This window comes from Rana temporaria (genome assembly GCF_905171775.1).
Source record: "Rana temporaria chromosome 7 unlocalized genomic scaffold, aRanTem1.1 chr7c, whole genome shotgun sequence".
In the NCBI taxonomy this organism is placed as follows: domain Eukaryota; kingdom Metazoa; phylum Chordata; class Amphibia; order Anura; family Ranidae; genus Rana; species Rana temporaria.
In genome coordinates this window covers 57,010-83,164 of record NW_024404470.1, presented here as the reverse complement: position 1 = coordinate 83,164, position 26,155 = coordinate 57,010, and the positions used below count along the sequence as shown (strand labels likewise).

At 52.0% G+C, this 26,155-nt stretch overlaps 1 protein-coding gene across 3 annotated transcripts in view; it reads left to right on the top strand.

Annotated features, from left to right (window-relative positions):
* Positions 1-26,155, top strand: part of HECTD3 (HECT domain E3 ubiquitin protein ligase 3) — an 82,056-nt gene that overhangs the window by 10,832 nt on the left and 45,069 nt on the right. For all 3 annotated transcript variants that reach the window (XM_040334369.1, XM_040334368.1, XM_040334370.1), the window contains exons 2-7: positions 1,726-2,057; positions 11,631-11,800; positions 11,889-11,981; positions 12,622-12,757; positions 13,512-13,627; positions 20,731-20,844. In XM_040334369.1, coding sequence (XP_040190303.1) covers positions 1,737-2,057; positions 11,631-11,800; positions 11,889-11,981; positions 12,622-12,757; positions 13,512-13,627; positions 20,731-20,844 — 950 coding nt within the window. In that variant the 5' untranslated portion in view covers positions 1,726-1,736. The remainder of the gene's footprint in view (positions 1-1,725; positions 2,058-11,630; positions 11,801-11,888; positions 11,982-12,621; positions 12,758-13,511; positions 13,628-20,730; positions 20,845-26,155) is intronic.

Sequence of the window (26,155 nt, the reverse complement as noted above, 5' to 3'; positions counted from 1 at the left end):
TTTTTAAACCCACAGTTTTTGGGCATTAAAATCCCCCCTCCCCCATATAAAAAAAAATACAACACAAAAAAGTGCATAAAGATGCAGACGCGACGGTCGGAAGGATGTCAATCAAATAGGAACGCCCAGTCCCGCAGACCATACCCGGAAGCGGTGGAGAAGATCGCTCTCTAAAACGGTAAGTACGGCTTTGATTAAAAAAAACACCCGATTCCCCTTCACAGAATGAGCCTCAATCTAATGATAAGAATTTTTGTGGGTGAACTCCCGCTTTAAGGAGGAGAGGAGAGCACACCTCTGCTGCCTGCATGGGAGGAGAGGAGAGCACACCTCTGCTGCCTGCATGGGAGGAGAGGAGAGCACACCTCTGCTGCCTGCATGGGAGGAGAGGAGAGCACACCTCTGCTGCCTGCATGGGAGGAGAGGAGGGCATGCCACTGCTGCCTGCATGGGAGGAGAGGAGAGCACGCCTCTGCTGTCTGCATGGGAGGAGAGGAGAGCACGCCACTGCTGCCTGCATGGGAGGAGAGGAGAGCACGCCTCCGCTGCCTGCATGGGAGGAGAGGAGAGCATGCCTCTGCTGCCTGCATGGAGGAGAGGAGAGCACGCCACCGCTGCCTGCATGGGAGGAGAGGAGGGCATGCCACTGCTGCCTGCATGGGAGGAGAGGAGAGCACGCCACTGCTGCCTGCATGGGAGGAGAGGAGAGCACGCCACTGCTGCCTGCATGGGAGGAGAGGAGAGCACGCCTCCGCTGCCTGCATGAGAGGAGAGCATGCCTCTGCTGCCTGCATGGAGGAGAGGAGAGCACGCCACCGCTGCCTGCATGGGAGGAGAGGAGGGCATGCCACTGCTGCCTGCATGGGAGGAGAGGAGAGCACGCCACTGCTGCCTGCATGGGAGGAGAGGAGAGCACACCTCCGCTGCCTGCATGGGAGGAGAGGAGAGCATGCCTCTGCTGCCTGCATGGAGGAGAGGAGAGCACGCCACCGCTGCCTGCATGGGAGGAGAGGAGAGCCTCACATTATACAAAAAAATTGGTTTTAAAAAAAAACGCTGCGCAAATACAATGTGACATTTAAAAATGGCAACAATCACCATTTTATTCTCTGGGGTCTCTGCTAAAAAAATAAAATACATTTTTGGGAGTTCTGAGTAATTTTCTAGCAAACAAATGTAAACTTAAAAAATAAAATAAAAAGTTCCATAAAAAGTTCGGTCTTTAAGTGGTTACACTGCACACAGCTGATTGGCTCCTTCTCCCTCCCCCAGGCTGAGCTCTGCTGTACAGGGAATGTAAAAAAGGGGCGTGCCAATGCTTGACCCCAAATTTGATTGGTTTATCTGGTAAGGACACATAAGGCCCCTTTCACACGGGGAGGATCAGTAATGATCAGTAATAATTCGCCCCGTGAACCTCCGCTTGCTCAGCAGGGATCCGTTGATCCCCGCTGAGCCGGCAGATGACAGGGCGGTCCCCGCACACTGTGGGAAAAGTAGGATTTTCCTCCGTCGCACTTTGGCGGGTCGGATGTCAGTGGGCGTGTCACCGCTGACATCCGCGGCTCCATAGAGGAGCACGGAGCGCCCGTTCAGGTCCGCAAAAAAAAAGTGGCAGGCGGATCTGAACGGGCCGCCCGTGTGAAAGAGCGCGTTCGATGGAGGGCGATACGAATGATCAGACTCGTGTTTTTCATTCTTTGTGTTTTTTCTTGTTGTCCGCAGTGTTTTCCGCCATGTTGGACGGTAACGACCCGCGGCGGCTCCTGGGTCAGATCCGCTGTGTTCTGGAATGTATCGATTGTCTGCGCCAGGCCAAGCCCCTCCCCCAAGCGCTGTGCTATGTCCCCGGGGAGGTTCTGTACAAGATCTGTAAGGACCCCAACGCAGCCGCCTCGTCCCGCTCCCTGCTGACCGTCTGGGAGGCCCCCGGATACTCCAAACAGAACCTGAAGAAGCTTGTCAGGACCACCGTGGAGGTGCAGAAAGGAAGCTGCGTCAAAGCCACGGGCGAGGAGTACGGCAACGCCAACGGCCTGTGGGTGAAGCTGAGCAAGGTGACTTCTCCATCATACCCAGGATGGTGGGAACCCCTCATAATGGGGCACAGGGATGGTGGGAACCCCTCATAATGGGCACAGCGGGTGTACAGACCCGGGAACTCAGCACAGGGATGGTGAGAACCCCTCATAATGGGCACAGCGGGTGTACAGACCCGGGAACTCAGCACAGGGATGGTGGGAACCCCTCATAATGGGCACAGCGGGTGTACAGACCCGGGAACTCAGCACAGGGATGGTGGGAACCCCTCATAATGGGCACAGCAGGTGTAGAGACCCGGGAACTCAGCACAGGGATGGTGAGAACCCCTCATAATGGGCACAGCGGGGGTACAGACCCGGGAACTCAGCACAGGGATGGTGGGAAACTGCCATTCCACTCCTTGTCAGTGAAGGGTGTGGTTGCTAATTCCTTTGCTCCTGTGCTCCAGAGACCAGGGGCTAGAGTGGCTTCTCTGCCCCAGGAGGGATGCTGGATCCTGGGGAAGAGCCGGGCGGGGCCCCCCTGGATAGGCCTGTGGAAGATTCTGGGCCTACCCAAAGGAAAGATGAGTCCCTGTCAGCCTTCAGACAGAGGACTGTCAGTAAGTTGAAGCGGATTGAGAAGGAGGAGGAGAAATTGATGGTTTTGATGGCCGAGTTCAGAAAGAAAAAACAGATCTGTGCTAAAGTATACAGTAAGAAAAGACCGGCTCTGAGGCCTGAGCTGAAGGACCTGGAACAAGCTGTGAGGAAACAGAAGGATTTGCTGTATTCTCTGAAGGAGAAGAGCGGAATATTTAAAAAAATATATAAGAATGAGGAGCGATTTAATCGCATGAGAAGAGGAGCCGCTTCATGCATGGAGGATGGGGAAGCCAGCGAGGAGATGCAGGTACAGGCACCTCTGACATTCGCTGAGCCCTCTGCCCCCTTCACACCCCAGCAATGTGGCACATCTCAGGAGGGTGAAGGTCCTGCCATGCTGGATTTCATAACCAAGTTGGAATCCCCTCCAGATGCGGTTTCCCCGGATGGTGATGTCAAGATGGACGCCGTTTCTAGTCCTGTGGAGAGAGCAAGATCCACCATGGAGTCTGCAGCAGCTGAGGGAAGCTCTGATCCCAGCCATAAAATCGCACAGGTGACAACCCAGCAAGCAGGTACAGTGTGTGTGCAGGATGGTGGTGGGAACTTTATTATTGACAATAAGCTTGCTGAGGGTTGTAGTGCTGCAGGCAGTCAGCCCATAGACAATGTACAGCCTACACCTGATAAAAACTGCCAGTCTGCAGAGAGGTCCATGGACAATACAGTGACTTTGCCTGGACCAGGCACAGCGGCTGTACCTGTGAATGATGGAGGAGATGCTGGGTGCAGTGGTGCCACAACTCTGCAGAAGTCTGCATTGGACGGGACTGGAGCTGTGTGTACAGAGCGGGGGGAGGGGGTGGGTCCTGCCTCTGCTAATACAATCCCAGCTGAATCAGACGCTTTGCCGGCAGGTGTGACTGTGTCTAAGGACAGGACTGCAAGTACTGGGGGTGGAAGGAAATCCTATGCTGGTGTTGCTGCTGCAGGATCTGGGAAGGGGGAACAAGCAGGGAAGGAGAATGGGAATGGTTTGTCTCCCTCCATGTTTAAAAGGAGGAATGTTGTGCAGCTGAGGTGGGAAGGCGGTGGAATCCCCCCACATAGGAGGGCGGCGGTGGAATCCCCCCACATAGGAGGGCGGTGGTGGAATCCCCCCACATAGGAAGGCGGTGGAATCCCCCCACATAGGAGGGCGGTGGTGGAATCCCCCCACATAGGAGGGCGGTGGTGGAATCCCCCCACATAGGAGGGCGGTGGTGGAATCCCCCCACACAGGAGGGCGGCGGTGGAATCCCCCCACATAGGAGGGCGGTGGTGGAATCCCCCCACATAGGAGGGCGGCGGTGGAATCCCCCCACACAGGAGGGCGGCGGTGGAATCCCCCCACATAGGAGGGCGGTGGTGGAATCCCCCCACATAGGAGGGCGGTGGTGGAATCCCCCCACATAGGAGGGCGGCGGTGGAATCCCCCCACATAGGAGGGCGGTGGTGGAATCCCCCCACATAGGAGGGCAGCGGTGGAATCCCCCCACATAGGAGGGCGGTGGTGGAATCCCCCCACATAGGAAGGCGGTGGAATCCCCCCACATAGGAGGGCGGTGGTGGATAAGATTCTGCAGATGGGGTTCACGCCCGCAGATATCTTCGCCCTGATCAGTCCGGCAGGTTCCTATGAGTATGATTTGTCCTTTCTCCGCCCGGAGTCTTTGGACATATTTTGGGAGAAATATGAACACGTGTGTAGGGGCCTGCCGGACTGGAAGGGGCTCATGCCCAAACTTGTCTCCCGCCAGCCACTCATTAAAGTGGTCACGATTCTGGTCCGTAATGAGTCCATACCACCGGGGGATCTATGTATATGGCTGAGGAGGTATGGAGACGTCCTGGGCCCCCTAAAGAAGATTCTGGATGATCGGGGAATATGGACGGGGGGATGGTCTGCTCAGTTGAAACTAAAAGTCATTGACCATGTCGTCCAGCATCTGCCGTCCTCGGCTTTCCTGGGGAGGGACAGGCTGACCATCTTCTATCCGGGCCAGCCAAAGCTCTGCAATAAATGTGGAGACAAGAGTCACCTTGCGTCCTCCTGTCCAGTGATGAAGTGCTCTCTGTGCCAGGGTATAGGACATCTGGCTAAGGATTGTAACATCATAAGGTGCAATCTGTGCAATGCGGTGGGGCATCCTTATAGCCAGTGTCCTGAGGCAATGCACAATAAGCCTGAGCTCATGAGGGAGTTCTTCCGCCTGGACATGGAGGATGCTCAGAGCTCAACAGCTGGAGGGCCTGTGAGTCCATCTGAGTCTGTGCCAATTCCCAATGTGTCCGTGGTGCCCCAGACTGTGCCAATTCCCAATGTGTCCGTGTCTCCCCAGTCTGTGCCAATTCCCAATGTGTCCGTGGTGCCCCAGACTGTGCCAATTCCCAATGTGTCCGTGGTGCCCCAGACTGTGCCAATTCCCAATGTGTCCGTGGTGCCCCAGACTGTGCCAATTCCCAATGTGTCCGTGGTGCCCCAGACTGTGCCAATTCCCAATGTGTCCGTGGTGCCCCAGACTGTGCCAATTCCCAATGTGTCCGTGGTGCCCCAGACTGTGCCAATTCCCAATGTGTCCGTGGTGCCCCAGACTGTGCCAATTCCCAATGTGTCCGTGGTGCCCCAGACTGTGCCAATTCCCAATGTGCCAGTGTCTTCCCAGTCTGTAAGTAAGGTGTCAGTTGCAGAGAATGTGTCCAATCCTTCTGTGTCTTCTAAAATTGCAGAGGCAGCAAGAGGTGCTGGTGCATCAGGTGCGGTGCCAGTCCCCCTCCCTCGATGCTGCAGGGTTCCTGTTAAGGATGGTGGGGTGCAGAGGAGTGGGGAGGATGGTGAAGAGGCTGGCCTGGGGGTAGATAAGGGAAGGGAGTATGGGGGGGAGGGGGGTGAAGGGTGTGGGGAGGCTGGTGACTCCGGGTTGTCCAAGGATGATATGGAGTGGTTGGAGGATAAAAGGAGGAGAGGCAAAAAGGAGGTACAGTTACCTTAAGTCCTGAGGTTTTGCCTTTGGCGAATAAATTTACGGTACTGTCTGAGGATGACTATGAATGGGACTCGTTCAGTTCTGCATCCTCTATGGATGAAGAGTGCCAGGGTGCAACGAAGCGCGCTGGTTCTCCAGGGAGACGGAGTAGCCAGGCTGGGAAACGGCCTCAGCCACCTTAATGGCAGTTCCCACTCACTTTATATAAAAGGTGACATGCATGGTGATGCTCTTTAGTCTGGCTCTCCCGTAGGGATTATGTTGTGCGCAATTTGGTTTGCACCGTTTATTATGTTCTTGTGTTTGTTTCTGTTTTGTATAGTCATATTCAATTGTTTTGTAAATATGTTTTATTTATTATGGTTTTATTGGATATAAGTTGTTGTTTGTAAGATTTTTTCAATAAACAAAATTAACCCCTCATAATGGGCACAGCGGGTGTACAGACCCGGGAACTCAGCACAGGGATGGTGGGAACTCCTCATAATGGGCACAGCGGGTGTAGAGACCCGGGAACTCAGCGCAGGGATGGTGGGAACCCCTCATAATGGGCACAGCGGGTGTACAGACCCGGGAACTCAGCACAGGGATGGTAGGAACCCCTCATAATGGGCACAGCGGGTGTACAGACCCGGGAACTCAGCACAGGGATGGTGGGAACCCCTCATAATGGGCACAGCGGGTGTACAGACCCGGGAACTCAGCACAGGGATGGTGGGAACTCCTCATAATGGGCACAGCGGGTGTACAGACCCGGGAACTCAGCACAGGGATGGTAGGAACCCCTCATAATGGGCACAGCGGGTGTACAGACCCGGGAACTCAGCACAGGGATGGTGGGAACCCCTCATAATGGGCACAGCGGATGTACAGACCCGGGAACTCAGCGCAGGGATGGTGGGAACCCCTCATAATGGGCACAGCGGGTGTACAGACCCGGGAACTCAGCACAGGGATGGTGGAACCCCTCATAATGGGGCACAGCGGGTGTACAGACCCGGGAACTCAGCACAGGGATGGTGGGAAACTGCCATTCCACTCCTGTCAGTGAAGGGTGTGATTGCTAGTTCCTTTGCTCCTGTGCTCCAGAGACCAGGGGCTAGAGTGGCTTCTCTGCCCCAGGAGGGATGCTGGATCCTGGGGAAGAGCCGGGCGGGGCCCCCCTGGATAGGCCTGTGGAAGATTCTGGGCCTACCCAAAGGAAAGATGAGTCCCTGTCAGCCTTCAGACAGAGGACTGTCAGTAAGTTGAAGCGGATTGAGAAGGAGGAGGAGAAATTGATGGTTTTGATGGCCGAGTTCAGAAAGAAAAAACAGATCTGTGCTAAAGTATACAGTAAGAAAAGACCGGCTCTGAGGCCTGAGCTGAAGGACCTGGAACAAGCTGTGAGGAAACAGAAGGATTTTCTGTATTCTCTGAAGGAGAACAGCGGAATATTTAAAAAAATATATAAGAATGAGGAGCGATTTAATCGCATGAGAAGAGGAGCCGCTTCATGCATGGAGGATGGGGAAGCCAGCGAGGAGATGCAGGTGCAGGCACCTCTGACATTCGCTGAGCCCTCTGCCCCCTTCACACCCCAGCAATGTGGCACATCTCAGGAGGGTGAAGGTCCTGCCATGCTGGATTTCATAACCAAGTTGGAATCCCCTCCAGATGCGGCTTCCCCGGATGGTGATGTCAAGATGGACGCCGTTTCCAATCCTGTGGAGAGAGCAAGATCCACCATGGAGTCTGCAGCAGCTGAGGGAAGCTCTGATCCCAGCCATAAAATCGCACAGGTGACAACCCAGCAAGCAGGTACAGTGTGTGTGCAGGATGGTGGTGGGAACTTTATTAATGACAATAAGCTTGCTGAGGGTTGTAGTGCTGCAGGCAGTCAGCCCATGGACAATGTACAGCGTACACCTGATAAAAACTGCCAGTCTGCAGAGAGGTCCATGGACAATACAGTGACTTTGCCTGGACCAGGCACAGCGGCTGTACCTGCGAATGATGGAGGAGATGCTGGGTGCAGTAGTGCCACAACTCAGCAGAAGTCTGCATTGGACGGGACTGGAGCTGTGTGTACAGAGCGGGGGGAGGGGGTGGGTCCTGCCTCTGCTAATACAATCCCAGCTGAATCAGACGCTTTGCCGGCAGGTGTGACTGTGTCTAAGGACAGGACTGCAAGTACTGGGGGTGGAAGGAAATCCTATGCTGGTGTTGCTGCTGCAGGATCTGGGAAGGGGGAACAAGCAGGGAAGGAGCATGGGAATGGTTTGTCTTCCTCCATGTTCAAAAGGAGGAATGTTGTGCAGCTGAGGTGGGAAGGCGGTGGAATCCCCCCACATAGGAGGGCGGCGGTGGAATCCCCCCACATAGGAGGGCGGTGGTGGAATCCCCCCACATAGGAAGGCGGTGGAATCCCCCCACATAGGAGGGCGGTGGTGGAATCCCCCCACACAGGAGGGCGGTGGTGGAATCCCCCCACATAGGAGGGCGGTGGTGGATAAGATTCTGCAGATGGGGTTCACGCCCGCAGATATCTTCGCCCTGATCAGTCCGGCAGGTTCCTATGAGTATGATTTGTCCTTTCTCCGTCCGGAGTCTTTGGACATTTTTTGGGAGAAATATGAACACGTGTGTAGGGGCCTGCCGGACTGGAAGGGGCTCATGCCCAAACTTGTCTCCCGCCAGCCACTCATTAAAGTGGTCACGATTCTGGTCCGCAATGAGTCCATACCATCGGGGGATCTATGTATATGGCTGAGGAGGTATGGAGACGTCCTGGGCCCCCTAAAGAAGATTCTGGATGACCGGGGAATATGGACGGGGGGATGGTCTGCTCAGTTGAAACTAAAAGTCATTGACCATGTCGTCCAGCATCTGCCATCCTCAGCTTTCCTGGGGAGGGACAGGCTGACCATCTTCTATCCGGGCCAGCCAAAGCTCTGCAATAAATGTGGAGACAAGAGTCACCTTGCGTCCTCCTGTCCAGTGATGAAGTGCTCTCTGTGCCAGGGTATAGGACATCTGGCTAAGGATTGTAACCTCATAAGGTGCAATCTGTGCAATGCGGTGGGGCATCCTTATAGCCAGTGTCCTGAGGCAATGCACAATAAGCCTGAGCTCATGAGAGAGTTCTTCCGCCTGGACATGGAGGATGCTCGGAGCTCAACAGCTGGAGGGCCTGTGAGTCCATCTGAGTCTGTGCCAATTCCCAATGTGTCCGTGGTGCCCCAGACTGTGCCAATTCCCAATGTGTCCGTGTCTCCCCAGTCTGTGCCAATTCCCAATGTGTCCGTGGTGCCCCAGACTGTGCCAATTCCCAATGTGTCCGTGGTGCCCCAGACTGTGCCAATTCCCAATGTGTCAGTGTCTTCCCAGACTGTGCCAATTCCCAATGTGTCCGTGGTGCCCCAGACTGTGCCAATTCCCAATGTGTCCGTGGTGCCCCAGACTGTGCCAATTCCCAATGTGTCCGTGGTGCCCCAGACTGTGCCAATTCCCAATGTGTCCGTGTCTCCCCAGTCTGTGCCAATTCCCAATGTGTCCGTGGTGCCCCAGACTGTGCCAATTCCCAATGTGTCAGTGTCTTCCCAGTCTGTAAGTAAGGTGTCAGTTGCAGAGAATGTGTCCAATCCTTCTGTGTCTTCTAAAATTGCAGAGGCAGCAAGAGGTGCTGGTGCATCAGGTGCGGTGCCAGTCCCCCTCCCTCGATGCTGCAGGGTTCCTGTTAAGGATGGTGGGGTGCAGAGGAGTGGGGAGGATGGTGAAGAGGCTGGCCTGGGGGTAGATAAGGGAAGGGAGTATGGGGGGGAGGGGGGTGAAGGGTGTGGGGAGGCTGGTGACTCCGGGTTGTCCAAGGATGATATGGAGTGGTTGGAGGATAAAAGGAGGAGAGGCAAAAAGGAGGTACAGTTACCTTAAGTCCTGAGGTTTTGCCTTTGGCGAATAAATTTACGGTACTGTCTGAGGATGACTATGAATGGGACTCGTTCAGTTCTGCATCCTCTATGGATGAAGAGTGCCAGGGTGCAACGAAGCGCGCTGGTTCTCCAGGGAGAGGGAGGAGCCAGGCTAGGAAACAGCCTCAGCCACCTTAATGGCAGTTCCCACTCACTTTATATAAAAGGTGACATGCATGGTGATGCTCTTTAGTCTGGCTCTCCCGTAGGGATTATGTTGTGCGCAATTTGGTTTGCACCGTTTATTATGTTCTTGTGTTTGTTTCTGTTTTGTATAGTCATATTCAATTGTTTTGTAAATATGTTTTATTTATTATGGTTTTATTGGATATAAGTTGTTGTTTGTAAGATTTTTTCAATAAACAAAATTAACCCCTCATAATGGGCACAGCGGGTGTACAGACCCAGGAACTCAGGGATGGTGGGAACCCCTCATAATGGGGCACAGCGGGGGTACAGACCCGGGAACTCAGGGATGGTGGGAACCCCTCATAATGGGGCACAGCGGGGGTACAGACCCGGGAACTCAGCACAGGGATGGTGGGAACTCCTCATAATGGGGCACAGCGGGTGTACAGACCCGGGAACTCAGCACAGGGATGGTGGGAACCCCTCATAATGGGCACAGCGGGTGTACAGACCCGGGAACTCAGCACAGGGATGGGGGGAACTCCTCATAATGGGGCACAGCGGGTGTACAGGCCCGGGAACTCAGCACAGGGATGGTAGGAACCCCTCATAATGGGCACAGCGGGTGTACAGACCCAGGAACTCAGCACAGGGATGGTGGGAACCCCTCATAATGGGGCACAGCGGGTGTACAGACCCGGGAACTCAGCACAGGGATGGTGAGAACCCCTTATAATGGGCACAGCAGGTGTACAGATCCGGGAACTCAGCACAGGGATGGTGGGAACTCCTCATAATGAGAACAGCAGGTGTACAGACCCGGGAACTCAGCACAGGGATGGTGGGAACCCCTCATAATGGGCACAGCGGGTGTACAGACCCGGGAACTCAGCACAGGGATGGTGGGAACCCCTCATAATGGGCACAGCGGGTGTACAGACCCGGGAACTCAGCACAGGGATGGTAGGAACCCCTCATAATGGGCACAGCGGGTGTACAGACCCAGGAACTCAGCACAGGGATGGTGGGAACCCCTCATAATGGGGCACAGCGGGTGTACAGACCCGGGAACTCAGCACAGGGATGGTGAGAACCCCTCATAATGGGCACAGCGGGTGTACAGATCCGGGAACTCAGCACAGGGATGGTGGGAACTCCTCATAATGAGAACAGCAGGTGTACAGACCCGGGAACTCAGCACAGGGATGGTGGGAACCCCTCATAATGGGCACAGCGGGGGTACAGACCCGGGAACTCAGCACAGGGATGGTGGGAACCCCCCATAATGGGCACAGCGGGTGTACAGACCCGGGAACTCAGCACAGGGATGGTGGGAACCCCTCATAATGGGCACAGCGGGTGTACAGACCCGGGAACTCAGCACAGGGATGGTGGGAACCTCTCATAATGGGCACAGCGGGGGTACAGACCCGGGAACTCAGCACAGGGATGGTGGGAACCTCTCATAATGGGCACAGCGGGTGTACAGACCCGGGAACTCAGCACAGGGATGGTGGGAACCCCTCATAATGGGGCACAGCGGGTGTACAGACCCGGGAACTCAGCACAGGGATGGTGGGAACCCCTCATAATGGGCACAGCGGGTGTACAGACCCGGGAACTCAGCACAGGGATGGAGAGAACTCCTCATAATGGGCACAGCGGGTGTACAGACCCGGGAACTCAGCACAGGGATGGTGGGAACCCCTCATAATGGGGCACAGCGGGTGTACAGACCCGGGAACTCAGCACAGGGATGGTGGGAACCCCTCATAATGGGCACAGCGGGTGTACAGAGCCGGGAACTCAGCACAGGGATGGTGGTAAGTGATTTTTAGGGTGTCGGGGGGATGGAGCGGGGGTAATGCCCGTCTCTCTCTCTCTCTCTCGGTGTTCAGGATCAGATGGAGGAGTACGGCGGCGCAGGCGGCGGATGTGTCATGGCGGAGGGTTGGGTGTTGCTCTGCCGGCAGGACAATGGAGGGGACCGGCTGGTCGCTGTGGAATCCCCCAACAAGCTGACCGGCCAGCAGGACTTATTCGGAGTGGATTACAAACCCATCAGCAGGTAGGTGGAGCCCAGGGTGGGGGCGGCTCTGGGATCAGGGTGTATATAGAGATTTGTTGGGGGAGGGGCTCATTCTGTGTCTCTACAGGTGGGAGGATGTTGTGGACGCCACTTACTCCATGCGGCTGGCGAGGCAACCGAGATCTACCCAACCGGACGAGGAGGCGGTACAGAAATTACGGTAATGACCGGCAATGCCAACACCCCCCCCCCCCCCAATGTCTGCCACCATGTTGTACCCACCTTCATTGTGTGCCACCCACCTTTTGTCTTCACTAGGAGTACCCACCCTAATTGTGTGCCACCCACCTTGTGTCCTTACTAGAAATGCCCACCTTCATTGTGTGCCACCCACCTTGTGTCTTCACTAGGAGTACCCACCCTAATTGTGTGCCACCCACCTTGTGTCTTTACTAAAAATGCCCACCTACACCCAGCTAGTGTCCACCTCCTATGTTTATATTAGGAATACCTTATCTATGAAATGTAGTACCATAGAGGTTGTACCTATGTGCTAGGAATGCCCACCTTGTATGCTTTACCTGGAGTACTCACCCTTATCCATGAGCCACCTACCTTTATGTCCCTACACGGCCACCCTCATTATTTCTATAGTACCCAATCTTATCTTATTACTGGGGATACCACCTGTATGTCCTTACCAGGTGTACCTACCTATATGTACACAGTACCCACCTTTATATCTGTATTAGGACCACCCCCATTATCTCTGCACCCCCCCCCCTTCATTTCTGTAGTACTTACCTTTATGTCAGAAATCCCTCCCCCATTGTGACTCCTCCCACTGTCTCCCCCCGCAGGTTTGTCCCTCCCTCCTGGACATACGAGTGTGACGAGGATTTGGTGCACTTCCTGCATGAACATGTGGGGAAGGAAGACGAGACTTTGGGGAACATCAAACAGTTTGTGGACAGTATCAACGTCTCCTCTGCTACGGTACAGACCTGTCACATGGGGGGCGGGGAAATGGGTGGAGACATGTCATATGGGGCGGGGAAATGGGTGGAGACATGTCACATGGGGGGGCGGGGATATGGGTGGAGACATGTCACATGGGGGCGGGGAGATGGGTGGAGACATGTCATGTGGGGGGGGGGGTAGGAGGGGCAGAGCCATGTCATGTGGGGCGGGGTAGGAGGGGCAGAGCCATGTCATGTGGGGGGGTAGGAGGGGCAGAGCCATGTCATATGGGGGGTAGGAGGGGCAGAACCATGTCATGTGGGGGGGGTAGGAGGGGCAGAACCATGTCATGTGGGGGGGGGTAGGAGGGGCAGAAGTCACATGACTTGGTCTGACGCAGGGACATGAACATAATGAGACCGGCTGATTACACTGGAGGGAGGATCTCAGGAATTGGCCCCTGGCTGCTTCTCCATTGAGTTCTTTGTATCCCTGGTCCTTGTACATTATTTCCTGTCCTTTGGCCCCCGAAACGCGTCGGCCTTTCTGTGAAATCTTCCACCTCATGTTACACATTTTGTATCTGGACTGTCGGCTCGGGGTGCGGCGCCTCAGTCTCGGGTCCATTGATTTGGTGACAGGGAATCGTTTGTTGTATAGAAACCCCCAATCCAGATACCCGGCATGAACACCCCAATAGGACAGTCCCGGGGGCCCGGGGCCCCACCTATCCACTTCCAAAGTAAAATGCCCCCGAAACTGAAATGTGACCCCTGTGTCCCCCCCCCAGGAGGATAATAACTTGGCCTGCCTGACAGACGGCTACCACGACACGTACTGGGAGAGCGACGGGTCCCACGGCCAGCATTGGGTCCAACTCAACATGAAGGAAGGAACCATCGTCAAGTAAGTGTGTTCTCAAAAGTTTGTGCACCCCTGACCAGCGCTTGTTCCAAGACCACGCCCACCAATATGGAGGGGCCTCTTTCTATGTGTAACGTCCTTCACTCTACTGGGAAACCTTCCACAAGACGTTGGCGCGTGTACGCGGGCATTTGTGAGGTCAGGTACTGATGTGGGATGAGAAGACCTGGATCACAATGGGCCTTCCAATTGATCCCAAAGGCGTTCAGTAGGGGTGAGGTCAGGACTCTGTGCAGGACACCCGAGTTCCTCCACCCCAACCTCATCAGACCCGGTCTGTATGGAGAAGGTTCCTCTCTTTTTGGAAGATCTTCCCACAGACGCGTGTCGGGAGCAATTTGTGCCGATTCACCCCAAAGAACATTTGTGAGGTCAACTCAGAGTAACAAAGTACCAAGAGGAACTGGGTGTATTGGGAGTAACGTGAGGGGTTGTTTTTTTTTTTTATATAAAAAAACTTTATTTAACCACTTAAGGACCGCCTCCTGCACATATACGGCGGCAGAATGGCACGGCTGGGCACAAGCATGTACCTGTACGTCCTCTGCTAGTACCCAGCCACGGGTCGCAGGCATGCGATCCGGTCCGAAGCCGCGGGACCAGCGGATCCGATCGCCACTGGAGTCCCGCGATCGGTCCCCGGAGCTGAAAAACGGGGAGAGGTGAGTGTAAACACACCTTCCCCGTTCTTCACTGTGGCGCTGTCATCGATCGTGTGATCCCTTTTATAGGGAAACACAATCAATGACGTCACACGTCCAGCCCCGCGCCCCCTTACAGTTAGAAACACAGATGAGGTCACATTTAACCCCTTTAGCGCCCCCTAGTGGTTAACTCCCAAACAGCAGTTGTTATTTTCACAGTAATCAGTGCATTTTTTGCTGTGAAAATGACAATGGTCCCAAAAATGTGTTAAAATTGTCCGAAGTGTCCGCCATAATGTCGCAGTCACGAAAAAATCACTGATCGCCGCCATTAGTAGTAAAAAAAAAATTTTGAATAAAAATATCCCCTATTTTGTAAACGCTATAAATTTTGCACAAACCAATCAATAAACGATTATTGCGATATTTTTGGTAAAAAAAATAAATAAATAAAAAAAAATGTAGAATACGTATCGGCCTAAACTGAGGGAAAAAAATGTTTTTTATATATTTTTGGGGGATAAAAAGTAAAAAATATTTAATTTTTTTCAAAATTGTCGCTCTCTTTTTGTTTATAGCGCAAAAACTAAAAACCGCAGAGGTGATCAAATACCACCAAAATAAATCTCTATTTGTGGGAAAAAAGGACGCCAATTTTGTTTGGGAGCAACGTCGCACGACCGCGCAATTGTCAGTTAAAGCGACGCAGTGCCAAATCGCAAAAAATGGCCAGGTGCTTTACCTGCATTTTGGTCCGGGTCTTAAGTGGTTAAAGTACTAAATGCCTAAATACCGCCTGAAAAACTCCTGGCCAGCAACCTCAATGTGAAAGCCGGAAGGTTTTCACACTGCGGCGATGCGCTGGCGGGAGAGAAAAAAAATCTCCTGCAAGCAGCATCTTTGGAGCGGTGAGAGGAGCGGCGTGTATACCCCTTCTTCACCGCTCCTTCACCCCTTCTTCACCCCTCCTTCACCCCTTCTTCACCACTCCTTCACCGCTCCTTCACCCCTCCTTCACCCCTCCTTCACCCCTTCTTCACCACTCCTTCACCGCTCCTTCACCGCTTCTTCGCTCCTCCTTCACCCCTTCTTCACCACTCCTTCACCGCTCCTTCACCCCTCCTTCACCCCTTCTTCACCCCTTCTTCACCCCTCCTTCACCCCTTCTTCACCCCTCCTTCACCCCTTCTTCACCCCTTCTTCACCCCTTCTTCACCACTCCTTCACCGCTCCTTCACCGCTCCTTCACCCCTTCTTCACCGCTTCTTCACCCCTTCTTCACCGCTCCTTCACCGCTTCTTCACCCCTCCTTCACCGCTCCTTCACCCCTCCTTCACCCCTCCTTCTTCACCCCTTCTTCACCACTCCTTCACCCCTCCTTCACCCCTTCTTCACCGCTCCTTCACCCCTTCTTCACCGCTCCTTCACCGCTTCTTCGCTCCTTCACCGCTTCTTCACCCCTCCTTCACCCCTTCTTCACCCCTCCTTCACCGCTCCTTCACCGCTCCTTCACCCCTTCTTCACCCCTCCTTCACCCCTCCTTCACCCCTCCTTCACCGCTCCTTCACCCCTCCTTCACCGCTCCTTCACCCCTTCTTCACCCCTCCTTCACCCCTCCTTCACCCCTTCTTCACCCCTTCTTCACCCCTTCTTCACCCCTCCTTCACCCCTTCTTCACCGCTCCTTCACCCCTCCTTCACCCCTTCTTCACCGCTCCTTTACCGCTCCTTCACCCCTTCTTCACCGCTCCTTCACCGCTTCTTCACCCCTTCTTCACCGCTCCTTCACCCCTTCTTCACCGCTCCTTCACCGCTTCTTCAGCCCTTCTTCACCCCTCCTTCACCGCTCCTTCACCCCTTCTTCACCCCTCCTTCACCCCTTCTTCACCGCTCCTTCACCGCTCCTTCACCACTTCTTCACCCCTCCTTCACCGCTCCTTCACCGCTCCTTCACCCCTCCTTCACCGCTCCTTCACCCCTCCTTCACCGCTCCTTCACCCCTCCTTCACCGCTCCTTCACCCCTTCTTCACCGCTCCTTCACCCCTCCTTCACCGCTCCTTCACCCCTCCTTCACCGCTCCTTCACCGCTCCTTCCCATTGAAAACAATGGGAAACCGCGGCAATACCGCCTGCAATGCACCTCTGCAGAGGCGCATTGCGAGCGGTATTAACCCTTTATTGTCCGCTAGCAGGGGTTAATACCGCACCGCTAGCGGCCGAATCCCGCGGCAATTCCGACGGTATAGCGCCGCTATTTTTAGCTTTATTTTTTAGCGGCGCTATACCGCCACTGCGCCTCCTGCCCCAGTGTAAAAGGGGCCTTATTGGGAGTAACTCGAGTAGAGATTCTCCCCATTAGAGTAGATTGGTGGTGTGACTCGGTGCACATCTTGCGCCATGTACGCGTTTCTTGAAGAGCCGCTGGAGGGTGAACATTGCGAGATGTCGCCTTGAAGAAACACCTGAGAGGAGATCTGATCGGGATTCATAAATACATCAATGGTGAGCCCAACATGGGGAAGAAACTATTCAGATTCAGGAAGTATCAGAAGACTCGGAGCCACTCGAAGAGATTGGAGGAGAAGCGGTTTAACCCCAAACTGCGTAGGCAGTAAGGCTGTGGAACTCCCTCCCACATTCAGTGGTGTCAGCGAGAAGTATTGATTAAGCTCCGTACACACGACCGGGATTCCTGGTGTTATAAAGTCCGCCGGGAATCCCGATGGGGAAAACTGAGAACCGGCTCGGTAAGTTTCCCCCCTACACACGGGGAGAATCCCGGCCCTGTGTACGCTCCCTCAGTGTTTCCCCATAGCAAAAAAAAATGTATTTTATTAATAAGGAATCGCTCACAAACAGATCAAGTATAGAAAGAGTTAAAAATAAAAACATACATTATACACAGAAAGATACATAAAACTTCGATGTGAACAGAAGGTTGACACCAAATGGACAGCAGTGAGCCCCTGTGAGTCAACGCGTTTCGCTATTTTGCTTCGTCAGGGCACACTTGGGGACGATGGAAAAGAACGGGTCTCACCATCTTATCAGCACACAATTAACCCGGATGGGAGACTCCAGATTGGACCTCAAAGTGACGCCATCGTATGAAGAGGAAAGGGAAAAAGGTATTCTACCGTTACCAGCGGCTAAATATTGTGTAGCAAAGGAGCGTGGTGGTCGGTGCTTCCGTGGGGGGTGTACTGAATCCCACTCTATCCCTGCCTGTCCTACAGATACAGTTGCACCTTTCTGTGACAGACGGGTCTGGCTGTTGCCCATAGTAACAAGTCTCTGATACTATGGACCAAACCCCCCTCCCCCTCCCGTGTTCCTATTTCTTTCTAATCATCCGGGTGTTTATCATGTGATAGATGTTACTCTGCAATAAACCCAATAGGAAGAAATATTTTCTACACAATATTTGGCCGCTGGAACGGTAGAAGACCTTTTTCCCTTTCCTCTTCATACGATGGCGTCACTTTGAGGTCCAATCCGGAGTCTCCCTTCCGGGTTAATTGTGTGCTGATAAGATGGTGAGACCCGTTCTTTTCCATCGTCCCCAAGTGTGCCCTGACGAAGCGAAATAGCGAAACGCGTTGACTCCCAGGGGCTCACTGCTGTCCATTTGGTGACAACCTTCTGTTCACATCATCGTTTTATGTATCTTTCTGTGTATAATGTATGTGTTTTTTTTTTTTTAAACCTTTCTATACTTGATCTGTTTGTGAGCGATTCCTTATTAATAAAATACAATTTGTATTATTCTCTCGTCCATCTTGCCCACAAAGTCCGTCCCAGAGTCTTTGATTCTTCTTTTTTTCACAAACTTGATCCTATATGGATGTGGCTTTAGGAGTGTTCTATTTTTTTGCATGTCATTATGGAGATGTTGGATGAGAAGACCCGGCTCATTCTAATTCATCCCAAAAGGGGTTGAGGTCAGGACTCTGTGCAGGTCACTCATGTTTCTCCAAACCAAACTGGTCAATCCATGGCTTTGTACACACGGGGGGGGGGGGGTCATGGTGAAACAGAAAAGGGTCTTCACCAAACTGTTACCATAAGGTTGGAAGAGATGAATGTCTTTGTATGGTGGAGTATAACAATATTTTTCAATGTAGACCCCCTCCCCCCCCCTTTCCTCGGACGGAGAATCCCTACGCTTTGGCCTTGCAGTGTACTCTACTGTCCTCCCACCTCAGCTATGAGGCAGCACAGGGTGGTCACGTGCTCCGTAGTCTGAAGGTGTAAATGACGGTTTTATGTACAGTGAAGCCTTCGTTCCAGAAACACGCTTGTAATCCAAAGCGCTTGTATATCAAAGCATTTATTTTACAGGGTATAAAAGAGAAGAGAGGCTCCGCCTCCAAGTGTAGCAATAAGTTGCTAAATGTTGTCCCTTCATTAACCCCTTAACGCCCACCGCACGACTATATACGTCCGCAAAATGCCATGGACAGGCAGAAGGACGTATATATACGTCCTTGCCTTCTAGCGGGTGGGGGGTCCGATCGGGACCCCCCCCACCACTGCGTGCGGCGGGCAGATTCCCTCGGGGAGCGATCCGGGATGACGGCGCGGCTATTCGTTTATAGCCGCTCCGTCGCGATCGCTCCCCGGAGCTGAAGAACGGGAGAGGCGTATGTAAACACAGCTTCCCCGTGCTTCACTGTGGCGCTGCATCGATCGTGTGATCCCTTTTATAGGGAGACTGGATCGACGACGTCACACCTACAGCCACACCCCCCTACAGTTGTAAACACACACTAGGTGAAGCCTAACTCCTACAGCGCCCCCTGTGGTTAACTCCCAAACTGCAACTGTCATTTTCACAGTAATCAGTGCAATTTAAATGCATTTTTTGCTGTGAAAATGACAATGGTCCCAAAAATGTGTCAAAATTGTCCGAAGTGTCCGCCGTAATGTCGCAGTCACGAAAAAAAATCGCTGATCGCCGCCAATAGTAGTAAAAAAAAAAAATTAATAAAAATGCCATAAAACTATCCCCTATTTGGTTTGCGCAAAATTTATAGCGTTTACAAATCGATAAACGCTAATTGCGATTTTTTTTTTACCAAAAATAGGTATAAGAATACGTATCGGCCTAAACTGAGGAAAAAAAATGTATATATGTTTTTGGGGGATATTTATTATAGCAAAAAGTAAAACATATTGCATTTTTTTTTTAAATTGTCGCTCTATTTTTGTTTATCGCGCAAAAAATAAAAACCGCAGAGGTGATCAGATACCACCAAAAGAAAGCTTTATTTGTGGGGAAAAAAGGACGCCAATTTTGTTTGGGAGCCACGTCGCACGACCGCGCAATTGTCTGTTAAAGCGACGCAGTGCTGAATCGCAAAACCTGGCCTGGGCATTTAGCTGCAAAATGGTCCGGGGCTTAAGTGGTTAAATGTAACCAAATTACTACACTTAGAGGCGCCTCTCTTCTCTTTTATACTCAGTTGTGACGTAACGCTACTCTTATATCAAGACATCGCTTGTATATCAAGGCAAAAGTTATTTAAAAAAATATGCTTGTCTTGCAAAGCGCTCTCAAACCAAGTTACTCTCAAACCAAGGTATAACCGTACTTCACAGAATTCTGACAAGCAGAACAAGATCTGTTGGTCGGTGATCTCGCTGAGTATAACGGAGGGGTGGAGGGTCTCCCTATCGGGCTCTGCAGGCTGTTCTGATGGGATCTCCTCCATGAATGGAATGTTGCTGACTTGTGGCCTTTCCCAGTGATAACCATTGCAGGCCGGCGTTCCGGAGGCGCGGACAATGGAGAGGAATGCTTTGATGGGAAACCGCAGACCACATGACCTGGTGGGGGGGGGGGAGGGGGAAACGTATTCCACGTACGAGGGTCTTCAGAAGAGTCCGCACTTCTTTATATATTTAATAGAGTTTATAAAAGTGTGAAAAGATTTTATGTAACTATGGAAGCAGAAAAATACAATGTAACCCCGACATCCAATCACACAGGGGGGGGGGGGGATTGTGTCTTTTTTCAGCCTCACCTTCTATGTAATACGATGTAAGATCCGTTCACACCGGGCGACTCGCCCTCCTGACAAGTGGCGCTCCGCTCTGTTCAATGGAACCGTTCTGATAGGAGAGGCTCAAGTCGCTCAGAATTAGAAAAAGGTTCGGGTGCGACTTTGGGGGCGACTTACAGAAGTCATTTTGCAAGTCGCCTCTGAAGTCGTCTTGCCGAGTCGCCCCCAATAAAGAACGGGGAAGGTTTGTTTACACGCAGCTCTCCCCGTTCTTCAGCTCCGGGGACCGATCGCGGGACTCCAGCGCCGATCGGCCCTATGGGGGAGAGGATGGGATCTATGAAATGACCTTTTATAGAGATGTCTGGCTTACACCTGTAGTGTTGGGTTCTTTGGTGACATGTGAGCCCTTCTGACCTTCCTTCTATGTCTGCAGGAAGCTGCTCCTGGTTGTGGACTCTACGGACGACAACTACATGCCCAAAAGGGTGATGGTGTACGGCGGCGAGCGAGACTCCCTGAAGAAGCTGAATGACGTCCTCCTAGAGGAGTGAGTACAACGCCGGGGTCACATGGTGGCGGGGAAATTCTATTTATTAGACTGTATATGGGAGTCGTGATTGGGATTTGGTCGATTTTTTTATTTTCTCTTTGAGTATTTCCAAATTCACAAACTCGCCTGTTGTGCCAAATGTATCAATAATTTCATATGATCTTCATTTCAGAAACGATCATTTTACCCTCTTGCTGCCCATAGAACACAGAGGGCGGGGCTTAATGCCAACACACCCCAACGATGCATCCCTGGGCAGCAGAGGTGTGTGCACTGAGGGTCCAGCAACTCCCGGGATCTAATAATGATGATATATACAGTGTGTGTGTATATGTATATATGTGTGTGTGTGTGTGTGTGTATATATCTATATATATATACATACACACACACGCGCTATATTACCAAAAGTATTGGGACTGCTGCCTTTACACACACACCCCCTCTATATATACACCATATCACCAAAGGTGTTCTATCAGGTTCGGGGTAAAACCCGTCCGGGATAACTTCCTCTTTAAAAGTAAATTGATGCTTTTTTTAGGAATATCTCTAATGCCGCGTACACACCAACGGATTTTCTGTTGGGGGGGGGGGGGGGGGGGGGGGCTCACGCTTGTCTTGCATACACATGGGTCACACTAAATCCTGACTGTCAAAAACACGGTGACGTACAACTCTACAACAAGCCGAGGAAAAATGAAGTTCAATGCTTTTAATTTGTTATGAAAAGGTGAACTTTACTTTTAAAGTGAACCTGTCACCTGAACTTTGATGGCTTTCGTTTTGCGGCACCACCGTGGAAAAAAAAAAAACTGTCACCTGAAGTAAAACAGCCCCCTTCTGGTGGCAATAATTTTTTTTTTAAACTTTATTTTTTTCCCCATTAAATTATAAAACAAATATGTAAAAAGCAACACCCCCCCCCCCCCCCCCCCGTACACACACACTAACGGTATCGGTTATGCACATGTATGATACTTAGGAATGCACTACACATGCAGAATCCTGGAGTGTAACATATATGTGCGCTGCGGGAAAAGGGGGTGGGGCTTTACTGCCCACACTGTACATATACATTGCCGGGCCGCCGATGTTTCACCTCACCATGCCAACAAGATGTGCCCACAAAGTCCACCTATTTGTTTGAGTTTCTCAATCCTTGTGTGGATGTTTCTGTGCTGTTGGGGCTTCATTTACACTTTTCTCCGACTTCAACACGCATTAAAGTGCCTCCCGCTTCAACATGCTTTTATGATGTGTTTTTGATGCTTCAGTGATGCTCTTTTGAAGCTTGTCCTCTGTGTGTGAATATCTCATACCTGCAATTTCTCCAAAACAAAGCGAAGCTAAAGCTGATATAAAGACTCTCAAAAGCCGCAGGGGCTTCAAGCGAGCTTTGCCATAGACTTCTATGGGGACTTTGAAGCACCACTGAGAAGTAGTTTACACTCGTTTCAAAACAAGGCTTCGGACAGGCTTTGTTAAAGCTCCGTCGTGAATGCCAGTCAAAGCTCATGTCTCTAAATGGTTAACTTATAGTTCTGTTAACACAGGCCTTTGCTTGGTGCTTCAGTGAGGTTTTTAAGTTTTTTGTTTTTTTGTTTGGTGTTCACGTTTGTCACGTCTGATCTGTAGGGTGCCGGTCCTCAGGCCCTGAACGTCTTGGGAGGGGGGGACACGGCCTTCTGGCTTAGTTCTCCTGCTCTCATGGGGTCTCCCTTCAGGGGAGCCCTACCTAGTACTGGGAGGGTTCTGTTTCGGCAGACCCTCTAAGGAAGTTGGGTCCGTGTCGGCTTCGGTTCCTCAGACTTGAGTACCTCAGTCCCCGTCTGCAGCCCAACGCCCCGGGGGATCAGGGTTTTGGGTCCTTTCTCACAGGAGGACCACTTGACGTTGCACCCGTCTGCACGTTTTTGTGAACACTGGCCCGGATTCAAGAAGCAATTGCGCCTGTGTAACCATAGTTACGCAGCGCAATTGCTTACTTGCCCCGGCGTAACGAATGCTCCTGATTCAGGAACCTCGTTACGCCGACTGCAGCCTAAGATATGCGCGGCATAAGGCTCTTATGACCGCTAGGGGGCGCTCCCATTGTGCTCAGTGTATAGTATGCAAATTGCATACTAACGCCGATTCACAACGTTGCGCGAGCCCTGCGTACACAGTTTACGTCGTTTCCGTACGGCGTCTTTCGCGTAAGGCTGCCCCTATTAGCAGGGGCACCCAATGTTACGTATACCCGTCGTTCCCGCGTCGCGAAATTTCAAATTTACGTTGTTTGCGTAAGTGATTCGTGAATGGCGCTGGACACCATTCACGTTCACTTTGAAGCAAATGACGTCCTTGCGGCGTCATTTGCCGCAATGCACGGAGCATGCGCTCTACGATCGGCGCGGAAACACGCCTAATTTAAATGATTCCCGCCCCCTACGGGATCATTTAAATTGCGCGCGCTTACACCGGGCATTTTGCCGGCGCGCCCACGCAATTTACGGAGCTACTGCTCCTTGAATCAAGGGCAGCGCAGTAAATTTGCGGGGGTGCAGGGCAAAAACGTTGCCCTGCTCCTCCCTAAAAAAAGAGCAAATCTACCTGAATCCGGGCCATTCTTTATGTGTGTGCACATTTTTTCTGCACCGGGTGGAGTTTTTTGGGTGTGTTCACACGCCATAGGCTTTTCTAAAATAAAAAGATGTGCCCCTGGAGTGGCAGTCCATGGGTGCTGTAATTGCACTTGTGTTTTTCCCGGCACATTTGCTTTTTTGGCACCTTGGTCACGTCACCATATTACACTTTTTAACACCTGCCTCTAGGGCCGGCCATTGTACAATGGTCACTTTCCACTCTCCTCATCTCTCTTTCTCACCCACCTTTCTTTTTTATTTCTCCCCGTGTTTTGTCACGTTTTTGTCTTTTTTTTTGTTTGTGCACGTTTTGTTCACTGTGTGATTAGTAGGGTGCGGGTCCTCGGGCCCTGAAAGTCTTGGGAGTGGGGGGACACAGCCTTCTGGCTTAGTTCACTTGCTCTCATGGGGCTTTTTTTCCCTTTTTTTTTGGGGGGGGGGGGTAGGGGGAAGTAGGTGGGATTAGACAGTAGGTAGTCGATACTGGTTGAGGGGTAGCCAATGTTAGGAAACCCGGTAGACAATTAGAAGGGTAGAGACCCCCTGAGAGGGGTAAGCCCAAACAGAATCTACATCGGGGGCTCTCCCGGTCTTCCCGTCTCTCGGTTTTTCCTTTTCGTTTTTTATCTTTTTCACTTTCTTGATAATTCAAATGGTTGATGGTATAACAAGATGTGATTATTGTGAATGCCCTTAACGTGTATCTGTTTTATCTTTTTGAAAACAAATAAAATATATATACCGTATTTATCGCGGTATAACGCTCACCCCTAATTTTGCCCCCAATCCTGTGGAAAAAAACGTTTTTTTTGTACTTACAGATTTGGTGTCTTGCGCGGCGTCCTTCTGCGGCTTCCGGGGGTCCTCTTCGTCGGGTCCGGCGTCCTTCTGCGGCGTCCTCGGGTCCTCCCCGCTCGTTTCCCGTGCCGAGTTTGAATACTGCGCCGACTTATACCGAGCGCAGTACACTCGTGTATCGTCGGGCAGGCTCGGCAACTCTCGTGCTGATGTCCTGTACGCTCAGGATGTCAGCGCAAGAAGTGCCGAGACTGCCCGAAGATACATGAGTGTACTGCGCTCGGTATATGCCGGTGCAGTATTCAAACTCGTGGCGAGAAAGCAGGTATCGGCGTATACCGCGCACCCACAATTTTGCCCTGATTTTCAGGGCAAAATAGTGTGCGGTATACGCCGATAAATATGGTATATAAAAAAAAAAATACAGTATTTGGAAATCCGACGGACTGTTTACATGTTTAAATGTGAAAATCAGAGGTGTTCTGTCACATTAGCAAACCATGTCAGGTCAGCAGGTTTGCTGCTGCTTTTAACATTTAGGCTGCATTCACACCTGAGCGTTTTGTCGCCTGAAGCGCGACGCCCCAAAACGCTAGAGGGGAAAAAATACATTATTCTCTATGAAGATGGTTCACATCTCCACTACAAATCGCCGAACGCCTGAAGCCCAAACAAGTTCTGGACCCTTTTTTGTCGCTCGAATTTGGGCGTTTTACATTGGTGACCCTAGACCTGTAAAAAACTTCGCCTTTTGTCGCGGCAAATCGCGGTAAAAAACGCTGCGTTTTGTCGCAGTAAAAAAACAACGCAAAACGCTACGCTCAGGTGTGAATGAAGCCTTAAACAGTCCATCAGATTTCCAAACACTGGGCTGAATTCAGAAAGGACTTACGATGATGTATCTCCAGATACGCCGTCGTAAGTCCAAATGTGCGCCGTCGTATTTATACGCTTATTCAGGAAATCAGATACGCCTGAATTTTGGCTTCGTACGACCGACATAAGTCTCCTACGCCGTCGTATCTTGGGCGCATATTTACGCTGGCCGCAAGGGGCGCTTCCGTTGATTTACACGTCGAATATGTAAATGAGCTAGATGCGCCGATTCACGAACGTACTTGCGCCCGTCGCATTAAGCTACGCCGTTTACGTAAGGTGTACGTCCGGCGTAACTTTACCCCTCATAAAGCAGGGGTTAGTCATGTTAAGGTATGGGCGCGGGAACAGCGTCGTATTTTACGTTGTTTGCGTAAGTCGTACGTGAATGGGGCTGGGTGTCGGTTATGTTCACGTCGAAAGCATTGAGCCGTCGTATCTTAGGGAGTATTTGCGACGTGATTCTGAGAATGCGCGCGCATCCCCCGTTCGATCGGCCATTTATTTACATGGAGTCATGGTTAATTATAATACAACACGCCCACTGCCTTGCTACTTTGAATTACGTGGGCTTACGCCGGCCAATTTACGTTACGCCGGCGTACATATGGGAGCAAGTGCTTTGTGAATACTGGACTTGCCTCTCAATGTTACGACGGCGTAGTGCATATGAGATGCGCTACGCCTATCTAAAGATGCGCCGATCTCTCTGAATCTGGCCCACTGTATTTAAAGAGGAGTTCCACCCAAATTTGGAACTTCCTCTTAACCCACTCCTCGCCCCCTTACATGCCACATTTGGCATGTCATTTTTTTGGGGGGGGGGGAGTGGGGGCTTCAGGAAGAGTGGGACTTCCTGTCCCACTTCCTCCTTCCTGTAGGCGACTAAGCTTAATCGCCTACAGGAAGGGGCTGCTGTAGGCGATCGCCTAGGACACGTCACAGGTCCTAGGCGATCTCCTGGCCAATTACACGGCGCAGCACCGGGCCGCGCCGCTCGCGCATGC